Raw genomic sequence first — 21,929 nt, 5'->3', positions numbered from 1 at the left:
TAGTGGTAATGTCACTAGCATGTTTCTAACAAAAACATTACATAACAAATTTAAGTATTATAATAGGTAATATGTACTGAGTTACCAAAGGGATGTTACTGTACTCATTCTAAAAAAGCCATTAAAAGGCTCAAGTAAATGTCCTGAAACACCTGCATTTCAACATAAGCAAATATGCAAATCCAACAGCAACCCTTGTTATATGTCAGGGCCCATGCTGTTGAATTCATTGCTGAATGTAAGAACATGTTCATACTAATGACAAACTGAAAACAGAATGCCAGAAAAAAAAAAAAACACGTGCCAACATGTTAGAAAATATGCAAATCTAGCTGCAGCTTTAAGTGTCTGCCAGAGAATGTCAATTACATTCATAACTGAATTTCTGAATGCAGGTAGCAAAAAAGATTCCCTTGTGCAAATGTGAAAACATGCCAATCAAACAACTCAAACCATGTGAAAGCAGTTGTTTGTTTAGCAAGGCTAGGTTAACTTACAGTCACACTGCGGATGACGCCTGTCTGATTAATAACACCTCCATCCAGGAAAGTGTCCTTCACACGCACCAAGATGTCTGTGGTAACCCAGTCACTGGATGTCTGGTCAATGTTGGAGCCAGGGGTGTGGGGATTATACCCCCCTGGAGACGGGGCCCCAGGAGTCATGGGGCTGTAGCCAACTGGGCTGGGGCTTGGACTGGCCTGTGGGTCACAAAGTTAATGAAATTCATTAACTACATTCCATAATGAACAAAATGTTATGACCTTTTTCCTGGTAAACACACATGTAACAAAGATGCCAATAGATTAGCAGCAGGTTCAACAGAGATTAGTAGCTAGGAATGTACATACTATACTTTTTACATATTATTTGAAGACAAATGGAAACATTTATTTTAGAATCATCAGCCCCATACTGGAATTAGAGACTACTCCTAATGTTACACTCGGGTAATGAACGCAGATTGTAGTGGCTCATGGGCATGAAAGTGCGCAGCACTCTCTAATTAAAAAAAAAAAAAAAAAAAAAACACAGGCTAGCAACAGGAACTAACCGACCAACACTTGTACTTCTCTCTGATTGGCTATGCAAAGATTAGTTCGAAGTTGTGCAAAAGTTGACATTTTAACTTCATATGTGCATCTTTCGTGATCATGTCTGTGATGAGCAACCCGGTAAATTTTTGCTCGGTGTGAAAGCAGATTTACACTCAGTGCACTTTCTATATGGATTATAGTGCATACTCGTTTTAGAATGCAAATTAAATAACTGATAATTATTTTTAAAAAGGTTACTGGCATTGGTATTAGCACCAACAAGGCCATCTTCACTGACTCAGATACAAGGACACAATGAATTCGTAGTAAGTGGCCTTTTAAAAATAAAATAAAGTAGCATTACCTGGTATGCCATCGGTGAGGGGGTGGGGTGGTAGCTGGCCGGTGAGTGGGTGTTCTGGTAGCCAACAGGGCTGGGGGCCACCTGATGATAACTCTGAGGGCTGGGACTGGGCTGATAGGAGCCCTGTGGAGAGGGTGCTGCATATGGAGAATACTGATCTGTATTGTACCTGGAGCACAAAAAGTCAAACTTAGTATATACACTATATTTCCAAAACACCTCCAAACTTCATGTAGCCTTCAGATCAGCTCAATAAAAGCTTAGACAGCTTAATGGAAAGGGTTTCCATGGCCGAGTAGCTGCATCCTAGCCTTACATCACCAAGCGCAATGCAAAGCGCAGAATGCAGTGGTGTAAAGCACGGCCACTGGGCTCTGGAGCAGTGGACACGCGTTCTCTAGAGCACTTCTCCATCTGGCAATCCTATTAACGAGTCTGGGTTTGGCGGTTGCCAGGAGAACAGTACACTTGGCACAATGCAGTCAGACAAGTAAAGTTAAGTTTGGTGGAGGGTTGTTTTTCAGGAGTTGGACTCAGCCCCTTAGTTCCAGTGAAAAGAACTCAATGCTTCAGCAGATCAATTTCATGCTCCCAACACTGTGGGAACAGTTTGGGGATAGCCCCTTCCTGTTCCAAAATGACTCTGCACCAGTGCACAAAGCAAGGTCCATAAAGACATGGATGAGCGAGTCTGGTGTGAAAGAACTTGACTGGCCTACACAGAGTCCTGACCTCAACCCCACAGAACACCTTTAGGAAGAATTAGAGTGGAGACTGAGAGCTAGGCTTTCTCGTCCAACTTCAGTGTCTGTCCTACAAATGCGCTTCTGGAAGAATAGTAAAAAAAATCCCATGAACACGTTTCTAAACCTTGTGAAAAGCCTTTCCAGAAGAGTTGAAGCTGTTTTAACTGCAAAGGGTGGGCCAGCATCATATTAAACCCTATGGATTAAGAATGGAATGTCACTCAAGTTCATATGCGTGTGAAGGCAGACAACCGAATTCTTTTGGAAATAGTGTACACACACACACACACACACACACACACACACACACACACACACACACACACACACACACACGTTCACATTACACCTGAAATCATCATGCACTCAAGAGTTTCTCACATTGCAGGGGTTCCAGGGGTCTGTGGGTTGTACTGTGGGTTGACCTGTGGGGAGGGCACTTCTGGGTACCCAGGAGTCTGAGGATTAGGGGTACCCCCATAGCCTTGAGGGGACGGTGATGGTTCATCATCATACCCAAACTCATAATCGTCATCCGGCCTGTCAAAAAATTACAAACAAATGAATATATGAAAGAGTGAAGGTCAGTCATGCGCAGAAATGGATCTGCTTCACTGGATTATATGTGAGATTCTGTTCATTAGTGAATGAGTAATGTTGTAGTTGAGTACTTCCATAAAATTTGTAAGCAATTACTTACTAAATAAATAAACAGCGTGACATATCTAGAAAGCGTAAATTATTCAAGAGTTACAGCACTGTGGAACAATATTTGTACCTCACCCAATTTCTTCTATTTTTGCTATTTCTTCCACATTTAAAAATGTGACAAAACACAAAATACAGCTTTTAAATGATATTTCCACTTACTGAAGATAATGATTTATTCAAAATCTATATCACCCATGTGAAAACATAATTCTATCAAACATTTGTGACAACTTCCCATGAGTCTTTTACACTGCTGTGGAAGAATTCTCTTTTAATTCAGCTACACTGGAGGGTTTTTGAGCAGGACTCAGCCACTCAAATTTTTTTTTTTTTTTGAGCCACCAGGTGTTCAAGCTTTAGATCACAAACTGATGGGTGGACATTCTCCTTCAGGATTTTCTGATATAGAGCAGAATTCCTGGTTCCATCAATTGTGACAAGTCGTCCAGGTCTTATGGCCTCAGACCATCACACTACCACATTTGACTGAACGTGTGAACTCCCATAAATGCCATTTTACCCTTTTTATTGTGGAACTGTGTGCACTGACCTTAACTGAGGCAAGTGAGGCCTGCAGTTCTTTAGGTGTTTGTCTGGGCTCTTTTGTGACCTCTTGGATGAGTTGTCGATGCGTTCTTGCTCTAATTTTGGCAGGCTGACCACTCTTGGGAAGATTCACCACTGTTTCAAAGTTTCTCCATTTGTGGATAATGGCACTGATAATGGCACTATGGTTCAGTCCCATGTTTTATAAGCCTTTTCGGGGAAGTAGATTTCACGGACTTTGGTTTGCAGCTGTATTTGAATCTCTTTAGAATATGGCACAGTGTGCTGCTTTTTAAAACCTTCCAGCCTGCTTCAACATAGCCAGGCAGATTCTATTTGAGTGATTTAGATTAAACAATTCTGACAGTTATCATTACTTTGGTGTACCTAGTGAAATTGAACCCAATAGTCAATTCAATTCACTTAACTGGTTGATTTATTACCTAAGGGCACAAATAATTCTTAATATAAGGCCATGAGGGGCTGAACAGCATTTTTTCTTCGGTAAATAAAATCATCATTTAATACAGCATTGTGTGTTTACTTGGGATGTCTCTGTCTAATAATATAAGTAGTCTGATTATCTGAAACATTCAAGTGTGACATAAAAATGCATATCATTGCAGTCGGAACAAAGCTTTGTATCTCCATTCTTGTTTTTTCTTTCTCTTTAGTTTTTCACAAAGTATCCATTGTCCTTTACATTGTATGTACATTTTATGATAAATGGACCAAAGGAAACGGCCCAAAAATACTTGGAAAAAAAAATTTAATTAGAAGTAAAATAGGCTTTTTCCTTCTCCTGTAAAGTTACCATTTTGGAGATACGAGGTTTTGTTCCGACAACAGCAATATGTTTAAACGGAAGATATTGGGAAGGGGCAAATACTTTTTCACAGCCCTGTATTCATTTAAAGCAGACAACGCATGTCTACTTTTTTCATGCTGGTGGGGGTTTTTTTTTTTTTTTAAACTGCCATTGTGCTGATCACATGCTCCTGCAAGTCACACAAATAGCTTACATCGGGTCAATTTCTGCTTTTCCACTCAAATTATAAGTTGGTGGTGCACCAAAGTGTATGGACACCCGACAAAGTATATTCAGACTGTATTAAATCACTTTGAAAAAAACAACATGCTTTGAATTAGACTGCTATGTGAACACAGCTCAGGATTGGAGTGTGTGGGGGGCAGCAGTTGCCCAAGTGATTCATCTAGTATATACTGAACAGATGAGTATTGAGAAATATTTTTAGGAGGACAGACTTGTAGCTAAGGAACCCTGATGAGCGCATAATTCACAGAGAAGTGCTTTGCACACATTAAGATACCTTAAACCATTTAAACCTTACTAAAACAGTCAGAATACATCGCTCATGCTCAAAGACATACATTAAGCCTGCAAATAAGTCTTAGTGTTAATATTTTTATGTAACTGACAAAACTAGTCTTGTAAACAATAAATTGTTTGTATTTGTAATACCTGAGCCCACTGTTGTCCAAAAAATGTTTTTAAAAAATTAACTTTTTACTATAAACTTTCATTTTTTATGCTCCAGCTTCCCACCTTAGCACCAAAATGCATTTCAAATCTGTGGGAAACACTGACTTTGTGTGTCAGATATTGGTCATGATGGGTAATACATCTTACAAGATTGAAAGGACACACCATTATTTAGATGGATAAAATTTAAGTCTAAATTGAATTCATTTTAAGATTCAGATGAGCCATGAATTGCAAATTCTGGGTAGAATTTTACTAGTCACACAGTTGGTTATCTGACGAATACCATACCGTGACGGTGTATTGGGATTGTTGGGGTCCCAAGCTCCGCTCTGCCCAGGTGTCCTGCTCCCATCGTGCAGTGGAGTCTGAGAGCCATAATGAGGGGTACGACTTCCTGTAAAGAATTAAAGGCATTTGTGGAAAAAAAAAAAAACATCAAAACATGTAGCAATAAGAGAGCTTTACCGACAGAGTTTTGCTCTGGGGTCTCACCATCGTGGAGAGGCGTCTGGCTGCCGTACATAGGGGTACGGGAACCAGATCCATACATGGGTGTCTGCGAGCCATACATTGGAGTCCGTCCATGAGTGGAAGTCATTCCTCCAGATCTCTTTGCACCACTGATTCAAGAAGAAAAGGAGGAGAAATGCCACTTTTTAAAACATGATGAATATGATCAACTGTAGTAGAAGTTGGAAGTGGTGTCTTTTATTGCAGATCCTTTTAAAGACCATTTGCCAGTGTAAGATTTCCACAAATTCCATGTTACCCAAACATAAAACTTTCTGCATGGGGATCTGAGGTGAAGCTTTAAAGTGATTACGTACACACTGGTGAGACGCTGGCGATCCACAGAAATGGTTTGGCAGGTTGAGTGGAGCTCTACTCTTGCTGTTGATTCTGTAGCATCTTTCACCACCCCAATATATCCTAAATAAATAGGCAACAATCAGACTCACCAAAGAAAAACACATGCATATAGTTAACATATTTGTTTAGTTCATATCCAGCAGTAACTATGCAGCTATTAAAGTCAAGAAATTCTTTGAGGAACTTTGGCAAATTTATAAAACCTCCCTTACCCTTGTATGGTCCCTGGGATATGCGGACTGTCTGTCCAATCAGGTCGTTGTCTCGTCTACCACGGCCACGCCCAATGCCACCTCCACCACCTCCTCCTCTCTGCATCTGACCTTGAGGAGCAGAGAGAACAAAGTGATCCTAGCCTATCAAATATGCTAAAGGATTAAGAAAAGAATTTTACATAGAATGTCCACTGACCTTTAATGTACTTGTCTTTTATTTAGTGTATTCTGTGACAGACATTAATGAACATGAACAGAAAATTTGTAAGAAATGAAGTAGCACTTACCCCCTCCTCCTGGATGCATTGGACTGCTAATTCTTGGGCTCATGGGAGCAAACCCACCAATAGTGAAATTGGTCACATCTCTAGGCTGAGAGAGGACAAGGAGAAGAAAACTAAGTATTCTGTGTTATTTTCTATTTACATTTGCAGGAAAAAAGTGAAAAAGTACAGAAAGCTTTATTTTATTTCAGAATTTCTGCATATGTTACTTCTAAAAGCATTTTCAATTAAGCAGTGTAAAATGGAACACTATCAAGCTTTTGCTTTTGGTATTAGTAAACAAAAACAACATTACAGAGAGAGAGGCTTGACATTTCTAGCAAAAATCACTCAGTGGAGACCAACATTACAGAATGTGTTGACACACTTGCCTTTGAACCACCAGCCAGCACAAGATGGCGAGTCTTACAAACAAACATGCCCCCATTTTCAACCAGCTTTTTACAATGAAGGAAGGCAAACCCTCTAAACAGGTGACGGATCTCCCCCTCACGGCCCTGTCATACAAATACAGACTTCATTTTAATTTGTCAGTTACATAAATTTTTAACTAAAATAAAATAAGACAAAATGTTGCTACAGATTATGGATCTCATTTTTTTTGTCAGTAAAGGTTACAGAATTGCTTACCGAATGTGGTCCATCTATGACTTTAACAATGTCCTTTACATGAATGTTGTTCTGCTCTGAATCCAGAGCAACAGCGAAGCGGTTGTCCTTCCGTCTATTCACCGCCTGATGTCGCACCGTTAACACCTTGCCATGCATATTGAGCACCTGGGATTGATGAATGCCCACACACCACACAGATCACATGATTAACAACTTAAACCACTAAACACTCCTTTACAAATTCACTTCACATTAGCAAAACAGGTGAAACGATTAAATCTGGCAGATAATAAATGACCAATTAGATGGGATCCACAGGGAACAGATATGCTTGAAAAAGACTACCTGGAAGGTCTCTCTCTCTAGCCGGACAATGACACCCACAGTCTGGGGGTCCAACTGAACCAGCTCCCCCCACTCGTGTTGGCCTCCTGCATCCACCCCAGAAGCTGTCTCTGAGCACAACTGCAAGTCCCTAGGCAAGACTTTCAGCTGAAACACACATGATCAGTATACAATGTCAGTCATTTAACCCACAATACACAGCACAACACAATTCATCATAAGATGTAAGCATTAGAGCGCAAGTATAAAGCAGCATTTACATGGTGTCAAAACAATGGAACGGTATGTGACTAATTTCAATGCTGACATGGCAATGTCATTTCTACCAAAAATGGATGATCAAAAGTTAGCTGTAGTATGTATCTCAATTATTTATTGAGGGATGGAAATTACTTTCATGTGGCCTTTAAAATGTTTTTTGTAGAAGGCTGGATGTGCTCAAACTATGAGCTAGACGGTATCAGTGTTTAATGAAAAAAAGAAATGAGATAAATGAACAATTCTTAGATGCATCCTGATTCTCTTAAAAAGTCGTGAATTGATTCACAAAGCAATACAATCAGATTTTTATGTAGGCTGTGTTACCCCTGTTAAACAACCTCACGCAGAGCCAGAGACTTTGTAATGCGGGATACGCCAATGCAGCACAGCCAAACTTAGAGGAAGGACAAAAAACAGGAGCTGCACTACATGCACGTTTGCAGTGACACACTGGTTGCAAATTATATGTATATAAAGCAAAAACACCCATTTATACATACCCTACATAGAAACACTGCTTTATTTAACCAGCAATCACAGGAGACTACCAACTGCTATTTAATTAATCATTTACTGTAAAGCTATAGCAAAAAGTAAAACAAAATACGCTGTGTGTGAAATATCATCTGAAAAAAGCTGTAGGAAAAATGCAGGGAAGTTTAAGTGTCCTGATGGTTCAGTTGAGTAAAATGATCGAAAAACGCAAGCAATAGAAATCAAAAACAGAGATGCATCGAAAATTGTTTTATAATTGCAGCTAATTATATGCAAAAAACAAATCAAACTGTGAGGTACCCTGGGAACCCACTACTAATGACAGACAAAAGGTGGGAGAATTAAGCCCTTGAAGGAGAACACTGCTGGCTTTAAAGATGGATCTTTGCCTCTGTCCAGATGTGTTGTCATTGCTCCATTGAGAAACACAAACATTAGATTTGCTTTGTCCACAATCAATGTGAACAAAGCATTACTTTGACAAAATCTTGACGATCTTAACGAGAGCATTAAACCATCTTTGTGAAAGTGAATCCTAGATAGTAAGGGGACACTAAAAGAAACATGTGGTGAAGCAGCTAACCTCATGCATGGTGAGGTCAGAGAAGAGAATGACAAAGTTCTCTTCCACACGCACGATAAGCCCTGTGTCACCCTCATAACGACCAGCAATAACTTTCACATGATCACCCATGCGGAAGTATTTCCTCAACTCATGAGCTGGAAACTCCAGCGGATCCTAAGGACAGAAAGAAGGAAAGCTATGAAGCCAGGGAAACACACAGAACTACACAATATAGAGCTGGAACTGACTCTGTTAAAAAAATCTAGCTATTAAGTAGCTGAATAAGCTGCTCTCTATAGAAAACACTGAAATTCAATTATATCCAGCTTCGATTTGAATGCTATTTTCACACTGGATCATGTTTGACTGAATGTGAGAAAAAACAAGATTCGACAGGTAAGCGTCGATCATAAATCTGGGCTTGGTGAGAATAAAATACAGTAACATAATACCTTTAGGTCCTCATGTTTGGGCATGATCGTTATCTTGTTACCATCCACGCTCAGAATTTTCCCTTGAAGATTGATCAACTCGCCTTCGCACACTTCCACATTGTCTCCTGCTTGCAGGTTGTGCTCTCGCTCCTTACCTAGTAAAAAATACTTTTATTTTTAGTCACAAAACTTTGTGTAATTTCTCTCTAAATAGCTCTATCTCTCAAAAAAAACGTTAGCATCTCTCAGACCTGTTGTTTCAGTGACCACTTCTAGATCAATGCCTTCAGGCTGATCTTCAAACTTCTCTAGCTCTGAAAGAGTTGGTTTAACGCCATCTGTGATCTACAAAACAGGCAGAAGACAACATTGCAACAATTTTGCAACATGAAAAAAATACCTACATGAAATCATCAGATGTGCGTTATTGGGTCACAAAGATATACACTCACAATATTAAACAAGACTAAAATAAAATCTCAAAATCTAACAAAAACTATTTGAATGACAGTGAACACCCCCCTGGCAGAGACGCGTTCAAACAGCAGATAAACTGTATAAACATTCAACAGTATATAACCATATAAACACACACACACACACACACACACTTTTTTAGTGCATCACTAATAAACAACTAGATAAGTCCATGCAGTATATGATAATCTGACTTACCACAGCAGACATGGCAAAGCTTTTGAACAAGAAGCCTTTGCGGCTGTAGCGGTTGCCTTCGAATATCATAAAATCGCCATCGTGGCTAACTTCCCCACCAAGAGACCTAGAATGATATTCAGTTGTATGCACATGGCAGAAAGCAAATCACACATGATGCAAACTCCAATGAATAAATGAATCAGCAAACCAACCCACACAGGGAGAGATGCTGCATGTCCTCTTACCTGATCTTCTCAGCGTCAAAAAGTCTTTGAGGAGGTCTTTTGAACTTCTTTCTCTTAGCAAACCAGTCTTTCTGTGAGTTAATGCAAGGAAGTCTTAAAATCAGCAAAATCTTTAAATGAATGAACAGGTTGCTAGGACAAACCAAAGAAATATAGTTTACTTCTTACCATGCTCATCCTCGCTTTGATTCGGTCCAGATCAATTCGTGGAATCATTTTCAGCGATATCGTATTTTGACTTGGTTCAACATAGTCAACCTAAAACGATAAAACTGCATGAATATAAATCACCTTAAACTACATGGACAACAGCATTTTGGGATGATTAATGATTAATTAAAAACAATGGCATAAACAAGGTGAAAAGTCACAATATGCTGGTGTACAGCACCTACTCATTCTACTCAGATTAAGACCATTTTCTTGTTCATGTTCTGACTTCAACATAACCCACCTGGGCAATATCATCTTTGTACAGGCCTCTCTTAAGGCGGACCCAGGATTTTGGTTTAAGATTAGTCACTTCTTTAACCACTTTGAGGACATCCGTCATCTCCTTAATGGGCACCATTTGCTGGTTCCAGTAGCCCATTCGCAGGTTGCCAACTCCTTCAATGGCAGACTTCACATGAGTCTGTTTATATGCTTCAATGTAGATATAACCCTTCACATGTTCAGGAGCCACCACGGATTTGATTTGAAGTGGCTGTGTGGAGGCAGAAAGGGGACAGAAATTGAAACAGAAGCATGAAAGGTTTTTTATTGAGTAACTCGCTCAACATTATCAGTACACAACTTTATAATCAAATGTTAAGTTAGGCTAAACATTTAGAAGCTTACCGTATCAGTGCACTGATAAGCAATGAATTTCCTCATCAGTGAAATGGCAGTTGCTCTCTCTTCACCAATCTACAAAGAAACAGCAGCATAAATGACACCTGCACTGCAATAACTACATATTCATTATATAAATATTCTGGCACACTACTTACCTTACATTTAACAGTCCACAAGTTTGGATCCCTGAAAAAATACATTTTATATATATGCATTTTATACATGAACTCATCACTTTATTCAGTTTAATGTAGATAAAAAAACTAGATGAACCTACTTTACACCAGGGAGCAACTGCTGCTGAGTAATGTCATCAGAGAGATCCTCTGATCCTCCATAGAAACTAGAAGAAAATTACAAATGTAAAGTGAGTCATGTGAAAAGAAACAGTAACAAATATATCTATACATTAGCTTATTATGTTGATGTTTTTCAGCCTAACAGTTTGCTTAAATGAAGAAAGCTTCCCATAAATTAAGCCTATATTGTTAAAGAAATTGCACCGATTTTGCAATATCTATGCATATTTTAGTCTTTAAGATGAAAAAAGTCATTCAGAGTAGTTTAATGTGAAACAAGCCATTCCATGTTTCACAACAGTTGTAATAGGAACCAAATGTCTGAAGCATTTAATGCCTCCAAAAGATGCCTCACAGGAAGGTTTTATGCGTAATGGTTGCAAAACATTGCCCAATGCCCAAGACTTTGTTTTATGATGGCAACAAGCTAAGCTTTTGGCCTGCAAAGCACAAAAACTCAGAAGCATTCGTAGCTTCACTGATAGTTTTGTATCAAAGATAAAATGGCAATTTTTGCATTATAGACATTGACACCTGCGATAAAGTAATAATTGTAGGAGATTAATATTCACTTTGAGAAGGTAGACCCACTAAAAAGGCATTTACCTCAATCCTAAACTCCGTTGGTTTTACCCAAAATGTAACAGGGCCTACATACTACTGTAGTCATACGTTAGATTTAGTTTTGACACTAGGTCTTAACATAGACAAGCTTAATATCCTACCGCAAACCACAGCAATCTCCAACCATTACCTAATTTCATATGAGCTACGACTTAGCCATAATATATATACACGTCTCCTCGTTATTCAACAAAGCACTCAATAAAACCTTTTACCGCCCTACAATTTATAGAAAATCTCCCAGAGCCATCAATCCCAGTCTGCACTCCATCAGACCCAATGGAACTAGATTATAAAAATACCTTACTATCCACTTTAGAAAACGAGGCCCCACTTAAAATGAAAAGAATAAGGCAGAAAAAGCTCGCCCCGTGGTACAACGATAAAACCCAGACTTTAAAACAAACAGTTCGGAAATTAGAGCGGAAATGGCATCAAACCAAGCTGGAAGTGTTCCACTCTGCCTGGAAGGACAGCCTTATAGAGTATAGAAATGCCCTCACTGAAGCTCGCTCAGCATATCTGGCCTCGCTGATCGAGAATAATAAGTATAATCCTAGAGTACTGTTTAATGTGATTTCCCAAATCACAAAAAAAAATAAATAAATAAATAAAAAAAAAAAAAAAAAAAAAAATCAGGCAGGTACTGAACCAGAAATTCCAGCAACTCTCACTAGTGAAGTTTTATTAGACAATATTAGAAAATATTAGTCAACAAATTCAACCCACAGTATCAAATCCAGCTTGGCTGTCATCTGACTTGAAGTGCCATCATCACTTCATTGGCTGCCTATTAAATTTCATATTTATTTTAAAATCCTTGTATTGACTTATAAAGCCCTACATGGTCTTGCTCCTGAGTACTTACAAGACCTTGTTTCTCATTATGAGCCATCACGACCACTCAGATCCCAGAGTGCTGGCTTATTAATAGTCCCCAGAATTCAGAAGGTTTCAGCTGGGGGAAGAGCTTTTTCTTATAAAGCCCCCAAACTCTGGAATGATCTTCCAGAAACTGTTCGGGACTCAGACACAGTCTCAATCTTTAAGACTAGGCTGAAAACTCACTTGTTCAGTTTAGCTTTTGGTAGGTAATGTTCCCCCTTAGATAAAGGCAGCAGATCCAGGGGTCCATGGACACATGGAATTATATTAAACTGAGACACTGGTGCTGTCGTCCCGCTGCTCGCACGCAGTCACTCAAGTTTGTTGACGGTGGAGCAGAGGGATGCCAAACTATTTGAGTGCTCTTGTGTCTGTGTGTCCTTCTGGTTCTCTCCTTTTAGCTAAGTGGTCATAGTCAGATCTGCCGGAGTCATTAGCCACACTCTGGAAATGTTTACATCCCGTTTAATGTACAAATAAACAGAGAATAAAACTAATTCCATCTCCCTGCTTTCTTTCCGAGTTTACAATCACCCACATGTCTGGCCGGACACTGAAGGAAGACCGACTGCCGAGCCCTCCTGCTACCCACTTCAGACCAGCTGCTAATGACCCAGCTGCCACCACCTGCCTTAGACTAGCTGCCCACCCTACCCTGATATTCTCATGGACTCCTAGCTATTCCTAATACCAATATTACTGCTATTAATATTAGTAGTATAATCACTTGTAGGTAGTTTGACCAGAGGAGGATGGGTCCCCCCTGGTGAGCCTGGTTCCTCCCAAGGTTTCTTCCTCAGTTCTGAGGGAGTTTTTCCTTGCCCCTAGCTTGATTTTGTACATTTTTACAGTCCTGTTAAAACTTTGTCTTTTCTGAAATTCTGTAAAGCTGCTTTGCAACAACATCCATTGTAAAAAGCGCTATACAGATAAATTTGATTTGATTTGACTTTTATATACTTCTTGTTCTGAACTGTTTAATCATGCAAACAAGATTCTAAGAAATCAGACAAAGCCCCCCTTTGAGACTTACTCCATAATAAACAGCGAAGTCTTAGGAACATATGAAAGTTAAGAGTTCAATGTGACACTGGGAGGCCAGAGTCATCAATAAGCATGTTTACGCAACAGGGTAGTTTAACGTCTGTGTAAATAAAAGTGAACCAGGGTACTTACTGTTCTCTCCCAGAGGACTTGGCATATTTCCTCATGTAGTACTCTCCCAAGGCTTCCTCTCTGGAATCTCTGCAAACGTAGGGGAAGCACCATGTTATTTTAGCTGCCAAGTGTAACAGGCCTTACAACTTACAAAAGAAGAGGCGTTTGTGGCCTCATACCTCCAGAGGTTCTGGAGTCTACGGGAGCCGGAGTGATCCTCATCCAAAGCTACGTGATCAATGTTGGAAACTGCGTATTGGAAAAAGACACTCAATGACGAGATATGAGAGACAATTAACAATAAGACTGTGTCCCTGCCACATATGCACGTTCCAATGTTGAAAAGACAACAATTTGATCAACTGTAAGGAGGTAAATTATTGCAACCGAGTGTTATTCAGCAGTAAGTCAGCAACTGGCAGATTTTATTTTATTTTGGCAACACTGAGTCAGGATTCCAACATAAGACCAGCCAAGCATATTTGTAAGGCATTTGAGTGCTGTGTGTGCAAGTCTTACACATACTCATTAATGTATATACTTCATTTTAGCGCAATAATTGCCTGCAAAGTGCAAGCTATGAGTAAAGAGTGAGGTATTTAAACTTGTGTAATGTCTGGTTAAAATGCACCCAAAATCACCTCCTGATGTGACTGGATTGGATTTAAATAACGCATCTTGGGAGGCATTTACACTTGCATTTTTTGTGAATAATCTTTACCTGGAAATATTCCTGATACCCAAGACGCATGCAATCCCCAGGTGTAAGCATGTTTTTTTTTTAATTCATCATTAGTGCACCTCTAATTAGCATCATGTCAGTATCACTGTGACAAACTTTAAACATTTCATTTTGACATGCCACAGATACTACTCTTATTTGGTTAAAGAGGAATACCACCAATTTTCCACCAAGTGTGCATAATTAAATTGTTAAGATGTAAATTAAGTCATTAAGAGTTGTCTGACGTAAAATGCTGAGGCTAGCTTTTTTCAGAAATTTTCAAAAAAAAAAAAAAAAGTAAAAGAAAGTGAAAATTGGCAATGCAAAATAAAAAAATGCTTTTTTTGCATTCCATTTTGTACTTTCATATTATGGATTCCTAAAATTGGCAAAAGCCAGATAGCAATGCACAGAGCACATATACAATCACACAAACACACACACACACAGCATACAAACACATCTATGAGAGCACCAAAAGCTCTGTAGCTAAATATGGAATGTTTTAAAGCATCACTTTTTCTTGCAATGACCTAAAAATACTGTAAATTCCGACCATGTTTAGGATTTCTTTTAATAACCTAAAACAAATAAAATAATCACTGTTAACACTGGAATGCTTCAAGCGTGAATTGAAGGGCATCAAAAATAGCTAGAAAGAGGGAGTTAAACTATTCCTAACATTTATCACCATTTACAGTTACCTTTATTAAGAATAGAGCAAGATCATATTTTTGTGCTGTGGAACATTTGGGTCTGAAAGGATTAAAGGCTTAGGTGCTCTGAGACACTGTTGTACACAAAAAAAAAAACGTGAATGATACTATACTGACAAGGCACTGTAAAACACACAAAGGAAAAAAAACGTTACTTAAATGTCTATTTTAAGCTTTTAAAGCCCTCGTTTAAGGTTGTGCATGTTAAAAACATGAACAGACAATCGTTACATTATTGCTAATCTTACATAGGAATTCCCATTGATGGGTGAAAGGAACTTAATATTGCACAAGTGGTAGACATTTGATGAGAAAAAGCCACTTAAAGAAATTTAGAAACAGTCTCTGGATTAAACATGTTTATATTTAAGCTATATTTAAGGAGGGCAAGACACAGCTGTCACAAGTCATTATCTCTGGAGCATCCTAAAACAACCATTTTAACCATTGCTCTGTACAGAGGGTTGTGATGTAACGGACTACAAGCATTCGGACACCTATTAAAAATAAATTAACAAGCATTTTGCATTGTTACATACATGACATTAACTGAAAACTACATCGCTACCCACTTAATAGCTAAATTTGCAGGATTTTGCTATTGCGATTTTTGCTTACTTAATAAGGCAGCAATAGGATTATGAGAGCAGTATTGGGATTATGCGAGTTACAGTGGACTGAATACAAAAAAGAACCAAAATAATGTTTGTAACTTGATTTAAATAAGAGAAACTGTCTATTCCATACTGTCCAATTCACACAATTACTCGCTGGCTGTTTTCTTGATGTAATTCTTCTGTTAATGTACTTCATAAAGAATTCACTTATGTGCCTTAGTAGTATGTATCCAAACATATTCTAAATGTACAGTGTTCCCTCGTTTATCGCGGGTGTTACGCTCCAGGACCACCCACGATAAGCGAAAATCCGCGAAGTAGGGACGCTATATGAAACGATCCTCCATGTGAAATGGCCGAGTGTAGGAGCAGAGAAGGGGAAGCTGCAAACAACGCGCTACGGTACTGAGCCAATTAATATTAATATTTTTAATATTTTTTATACATTTTGGGATTTTTTAATGTAAAAATTCATCAAATATTTATTTTCCACAGATCGAGTTCCGCAGAAAACCCGCAAAGTTGCAAAAATCTGCAAAATATTTTTTCCATTGATATTTTTTTAAAACCCGCGATGGACCGAGTCCGCGAAAGGTGAACCGCGAAGTGGCGAGGTAACACTATTCTGAATGTTTACTATTCAGCCATCCCTGCTTTTCTTCAAAATATATTAGCCAACTCTGTCTGTACGCTACTTGTTTTACTGTCCCCAGAATGAAGGAACAGAGTTAGTCTGGAGCCCTTTCTGTTCATAATGGAGGGGCACCATGGAGGGGCACCATGGAGGGGCACCATGGAGGGGCACCATGGAGGGGTGCAGTAAGGCAAAATAGGACCAAAAGAAAATGCAGTTTTTAAAATGTATTTTATTACTGTTAATATTACAAATTAAAATCAGACGGCATGGGTAACTTCACTGGACATTTTGGATAACAAATAAAATGGCTATACTTGTGTTGAAGACAACACCTCAACCTAGAATCTCTGGTTCCTATTATCACCATTGCAAAGAAATCCAAATCTCTAGGTTTCTCTACAGTATTTTACTCTGAATAACAAACCGTTTACATCTTAGTTTAAATTATGCAGAAAATTGAAAAAAAAAAAAAACACATTGGTAGAATTCCCCTTTAAAGTACAAAGCTTCTACTGTAATTCAGTAGCTGCTGAAGACTAAGTAATAAGGATATGAAATGAGTCAGGTACGTACCTTCAGCCTCCTCTGTTCAAGTCGATTGTAGATTTGGAGAGGGAGGAACATGAGCCATAATACAATTTCATGTGCACACAGCAATTGCAGGCAAGGGAACAGAGAAACATTTTTTAAAAAAGAAAAGGAAAAAGGGAAATAATCAGTAATGAGCAGGCACTAGGTGGTATGTACTTTAGAGATGGAAACTATGAGATGCTAATGTCATGTTATTGTTAGCAGATGCATTACAATAAGCATGTGAATTCATTCTGTCCATGAAAGACTTCACTACGTTTTTCCCTAAAGGAGCAATTTCAGGCAAACAGTCACCATTGGTTTCCCTTGAGAACTTACCAAGAACTTTACATGCCTAAACATTCATACAGGTATTCATTACAGTCATCAATTTTAAAAGTTATTTCCATAACCAAAGAGAAAAGCCAAAACATGTATTTGCCATCCATGCTCCTTGATTAGAACGTGTGCAAATTAAACATTACCAAAACCACATTACAACACTGCAGACAGGTGTTATACAGGTTGCATAGTATGGGCATGGATTTTATCAAAATGTGAGAAAATGACGAGAATTAAGCCAATTAGACAAGAAAAACAGAAAGATCAGAGAAATCTGGAGTTGGTTTACCGTTAACTGAAGAAGGCATGCACAAGAGACAAAGAATTATGAGTACAGGGAACACAATGGGGAAAAACACCTAGTACCAGTTAAGTCATGCTAAATATAAACATCTGATTTAATTTACTGTAGTTATAACTTAATTATAAATGTCACATTGCTCCTACGTTCCATGTCTATACATAACATGTCATTTAATCCATTCAGTAAGGCAGTAACAAATACCTATATCTATGGAAAATATATCTTAACACCAAACTGCACTTCAACATCCCAGGATTTACCACAAACCACCTGAACAATAGCAGTACATCTAAAACTATCATATTTAAAAATAACATGTAATTGAAAACCCTTCAGACACAATTTCAAACACTCACCTTTTTCCAAAATATCCTCTGCTCCTTCCTCCCACTGATCCTCATCTTCATATTCATCATCAACATCTAGCCAAGAAACAGAAACAAAAGTACTAATTAGCAATTAGATGAAAAGTACTGGATCCATTTTTATTAGTTTATGGATTTTTTTAAAAATTTTTTACCGGCTTCATCCAAGATGAAGCCTCCATGTCGAGGTTTCTTTCTAGGACGATCGTCATCCTCTTCTTCTTCTTCATCATATTCCTCCTCATCCTCCTCCAAGTCTTCTCCTTCTTCTTCTTCTGCTTTATCACTGCCAGCTACACTTCCTTGCCCTTCTTCCTCCTAGAAGAGATATTTTTGTATAAGTGCATAAAGCAGTTAAACAGAATCCTCCCAAAAGGCATTAAAGCAGTGGGTCTCCTTAGTCCTTGAGAACTACCTTCCTGCAGATTTTGGTTCCAAGCTGTATCTAATAAGCTGCTCCACCCCCTACCTGATGCCAATACATCTGATCCAACCAATCAGGAACTTGGGAGGACACTGATTAGCTGGAGCAGATGTAGCAAACTGTGGTTGAATCTTGGCTCTGCATGAAGATAGATCTGCAGGATCAGGGTTGGAGATCACTGCCTTACAGCATCCATCATATTACCTATCTTATAAAGCAGAATACAATTAAAAACTGCAACAACATATTTTGTATTTTATTCATTTTATTTCAATAAAAACGTTATGCATGCCCATGGACATTATTCATATGAATAACATTAAAGAAGTACAACACATAAATGTTCGCTTGAAATCAAAATTGCTCACTTGTACAAAAACTGCCCACTGTATTCTACTTTCTACTTTTTTGCTTAAAAGTTCCTTTTTATCTTTTGCACTTCTTTCTGCTGTACTGTGTAGCTCTGTATCCTGTAATAAACATACCTCATTCCTCACTCAATGCATTTGTGGTAAGAAGGAATGACAAAGGTGACTTTTTACCTTGTTAGTTCACACAGTGGCAGGAACACGGACATGCCTTTGGAATAATGGTTTCCCCGACTGGGAATTTTTTTCAAAATAAATGACTGAAAATGTTCCCCTTGTATTACTTGTTTAAGGAGTAACGCAGAACTAATGAGTATTGTGACTACTTTTCCAGGACATGATAAACAACGCCACTACAGTTTGAGAGACGTCATTAGTAATTTGCAATGTACTATTTTTGAGTAACTGACCCAAAACTGATGCTGGACAAATAAAGTCAATAGATTTAGTGCAACATCCATATAAACATTATGAATATAATTTCAGGCACTGCAAAAACATCACCTCATTCTCCTCGGCTTCCTCAGCCTCACTGCTCCGCTCACTCTGGTTGTCTGAAAAGTCGCTGTCTTCACTGTCAGACATCTCTCTCCTTTATCTGCAAAACAAGTTCGAATGCTGTATTACAGAAACCTAATATTTTTGTCATAATTGAAGATCTAACCAGTCAAAATAAGATTTTTCACAAATTTGCATTACAGTAGCCAATCTGACCTCAATGTATAAATTATCTTACAGCATCTTCTCAAGCTAGGAAACCTTAAACCATTCAATTAAAGTTGAGAACTGACTGCCATGTCTGTTACCTAGCAACCAACAATACATAGGCAGCTGAAACGTAAACATGTAATCTAAATTATTTTTAAAAATGCAAGTTGCAGCTGCTGTTATTAACAACCATCACTGCAGTGTTTTATCTGAGTTTTCCTCAACATTTACACACAAAAGGTATAAGAGGGGATGGTGGAGACCGCGTGTGCAGGTCTGGGATTTTTTTTAAACATCTCATAAATAAAACGACCATTTTGCAATATAAATTAATTTTTATCTGACATTTTCATCAAGTTTGAGTTAGTCACATATTCTTAGTCTATGACTTTTTTTTTTTTTTTAATTAAATGCAGTTTTGGACTCCAGACAACAAAAAAGTTCCTTCTCCAAAGTCAAACACTAACTTAGTTTCTCTAAGGTTCTCTCTCTGCAAGCCAATCAGCGCTTTCAATATACACTAAAGGACCAATCAGGTTCTGCTTCTTTGTCACGTTGTTGCACTGCTCAGTGACTGTGGGAAAAGTTTATAAAACTTCATAAAGCATGAAAGCATGTTGCTGAAACACTGCCTATCTCGTAGTCCTTTAAAAAGTCTTATTGTTGAACTATGAACATTCAGCCTTACAGGTAATTAAATAGTATGCATTTAAATTAATGGGGTCTTGATTACAACAAACATTAATTTCATCCGTTCATCCATCCATCTCTTTCTTCTTTCTCCCTCAAAATAACCTCATGTTGCCCTTCTGATGACCCGCTACACTTACTTGCTGGGACAACTTATAATAGTAGCTGGTTGCCGTCTAAAGGAAACTTAAACTAATGGTTTTGACCTAAAACTGACCTCTGTACTGGACAAAATATGTAGCATTGACCTATATAGTTAACCTGAATTGTAAAATAAGAAATGTAAAAAAAAAAGGTCAGAAAATAATAAAATTAACTTTCTCACACAGACACTGTGCTAGAACGCTAATGTTATGTTTTAAAACACACACACACACACACACACACACACACACACTTTCCATGATTAAACTGTTTGTGTTCCTTTAATACCATCGCTTCTTTTCATGTTTTACCAGAGAGAAGAATTCTAAGCAAGTGAGCTCTTCGGACCTACATGCATTTGACCTGTTCTAAAAACAACTCATTTACAAATCTGAGGTTTTGATATTGCACATTTAAATAAATCTAGGGTGTCTGTGATTTTCAGGAGTGAAAGTCTTGCTCCACACATCAGTTTTGATATTTGAAGCTCAATGTCTCGAAACTGCTCAGAACGCACACAGAACCTTGCAAGAGGACGAAATGTAGGTTAACGTCATTATCCTAGAACTACGCTGCCTAACTATGTTAAAACAAACGTTTACACATCACCGAGCTTGGCAGTGTGTAGGAAATACATCTAGTTAGAATGTTTCTGTAATACCGTTTTGTTTATTTGAAGTTAGGATAAGTTAATCAAGTTAATAACTGTTGTTCTGTAACAGCTTTTGTCCTAAATTCAGTCCTAAGCCGTCATGTTGACCAAACAGGTAAGATTTCAGAGTCAATATGTTTCTGTAACTCGACCCCGACGGTCTAAATCCTTCAGATTTAACTAAGAAAGATCACTCACATAAGAGGTTTACTCCTATATGTATGCTTTCCGCACAAAAGAGTGCCAAAGCCGACGTCGGTGTTAATGTTATCAATGTTGTTAGCGTTAGCTAGATTAGCTGGAGGCTAGCTCTCAGCTAACCGTAGCACGCTTTTGAAATATGTCAGGATGAAATCAAAACAAAGCAAATTAGTGCAGCATGTTCACTTAAGTTGTAGCTCAACCACGTCGTACCTAACGCCGATGAACACCACACAGTTCGAGTTAATTAACAGGGAACCTGGTGAAAACGGAGATGCTAACGTTACAGTCATCTTAGGTAGAAAGCCACTTAGCTAGGCTATCTTAGCCAGCATCGTTTCTAGCTACAGCGGAGCAGCTAAGCTAGTTAGTCCACCGCAACCATATATGGCCACTGTTTTTTCTTCAGGACTTGTTTACAAACAGTCAGATATCTAACGAACTTAACATTTTTCCCAACATTTTATTTCTAAGCTAACTACTGTATTAAGACACTCGACGAGGGAATGAGCTGGCTAACGTTAGCTGGGAGATGTAGGTTAGCACCCTACCCATGGAGCAGCGTAAACCCCGATTTTAAACTCAAGCGCAGCAGCTGAAAACCTTTCTACTTACCGTTTTATAGAAAAGCCTTTGAAGGCAAACAAAGGTCCCTAATACACCCAACCGAATCCGTTTTCAAGCAGTGAATTCTAATGTGGCTTTTCTCCGGTCAGGTTTAAGGAGCGGGGCTCAGTTTTCTGATCATTCTTCCGGTCCGCACCGCAGAG

General features: G+C 38.5%; 1 protein-coding gene across 2 annotated transcripts in view; it reads right to left on the bottom strand.

The window, feature by feature from the left end:
* The window catches only part of supt5h (SPT5 homolog, DSIF elongation factor subunit), a 25,843-nt gene extending 3,914 nt beyond the window's left edge, over positions 1-21,929 (bottom strand). Inside the window, exons 1-29 of one of the 2 annotated variants that reach the window (XM_017694797.2) lie at positions 21,775-21,929; positions 19,269-19,362; positions 18,128-18,290; positions 17,964-18,029; positions 17,593-17,598; positions 16,965-16,976; positions 13,877-13,946; positions 13,716-13,784; positions 11,009-11,074; positions 10,887-10,917; positions 10,735-10,803; positions 10,349-10,600; positions 10,063-10,152; positions 9,895-9,965; positions 9,668-9,773; positions 9,244-9,337; positions 9,011-9,147; positions 8,577-8,732; positions 7,238-7,384; positions 6,911-7,057; positions 6,652-6,777; positions 6,284-6,368; positions 5,994-6,104; positions 5,739-5,841; positions 5,404-5,531; positions 5,200-5,305; positions 2,529-2,687; positions 1,402-1,570; positions 498-701 (exon numbers count right to left, since the gene is read on the bottom strand). In XM_017694797.2, the coding sequence (XP_017550286.1) occupies positions 498-701; positions 1,402-1,570; positions 2,529-2,687; positions 5,200-5,305; positions 5,404-5,531; positions 5,739-5,841; positions 5,994-6,104; positions 6,284-6,368; positions 6,652-6,777; positions 6,911-7,057; positions 7,238-7,384; positions 8,577-8,732; positions 9,011-9,147; positions 9,244-9,337; positions 9,668-9,773; positions 9,895-9,965; positions 10,063-10,152; positions 10,349-10,600; positions 10,735-10,803; positions 10,887-10,917; positions 11,009-11,074; positions 13,716-13,784; positions 13,877-13,946; positions 16,965-16,976; positions 17,593-17,598; positions 17,964-18,029; positions 18,128-18,290; positions 19,269-19,349 (3,024 nt within the window). In that variant the 5' untranslated portion in view covers positions 19,350-19,362; positions 21,775-21,929. The remainder of the gene's footprint in view (positions 1-497; positions 702-1,401; positions 1,571-2,528; positions 2,688-5,199; positions 5,306-5,403; positions 5,532-5,738; positions 5,842-5,993; positions 6,105-6,283; positions 6,369-6,651; positions 6,778-6,910; positions 7,058-7,237; positions 7,385-8,576; positions 8,733-9,010; positions 9,148-9,243; positions 9,338-9,667; positions 9,774-9,894; positions 9,966-10,062; positions 10,153-10,348; positions 10,601-10,734; positions 10,804-10,886; positions 10,918-11,008; positions 11,075-13,715; positions 13,785-13,876; positions 13,947-16,964; positions 16,977-17,592; positions 17,599-17,963; positions 18,030-18,127; positions 18,291-19,268; positions 19,363-21,774) is intronic. The other variant, XM_017694798.2, reaches the window with a different exon arrangement.

This window comes from Pygocentrus nattereri, chromosome 17 (assembly GCF_015220715.1).
Source record: "Pygocentrus nattereri isolate fPygNat1 chromosome 17, fPygNat1.pri, whole genome shotgun sequence".
NCBI lineage: Eukaryota > Metazoa > Chordata > Actinopteri > Characiformes > Serrasalmidae > Pygocentrus > Pygocentrus nattereri.
This window is presented reverse-complemented; position numbering and strand designations above follow the sequence as displayed.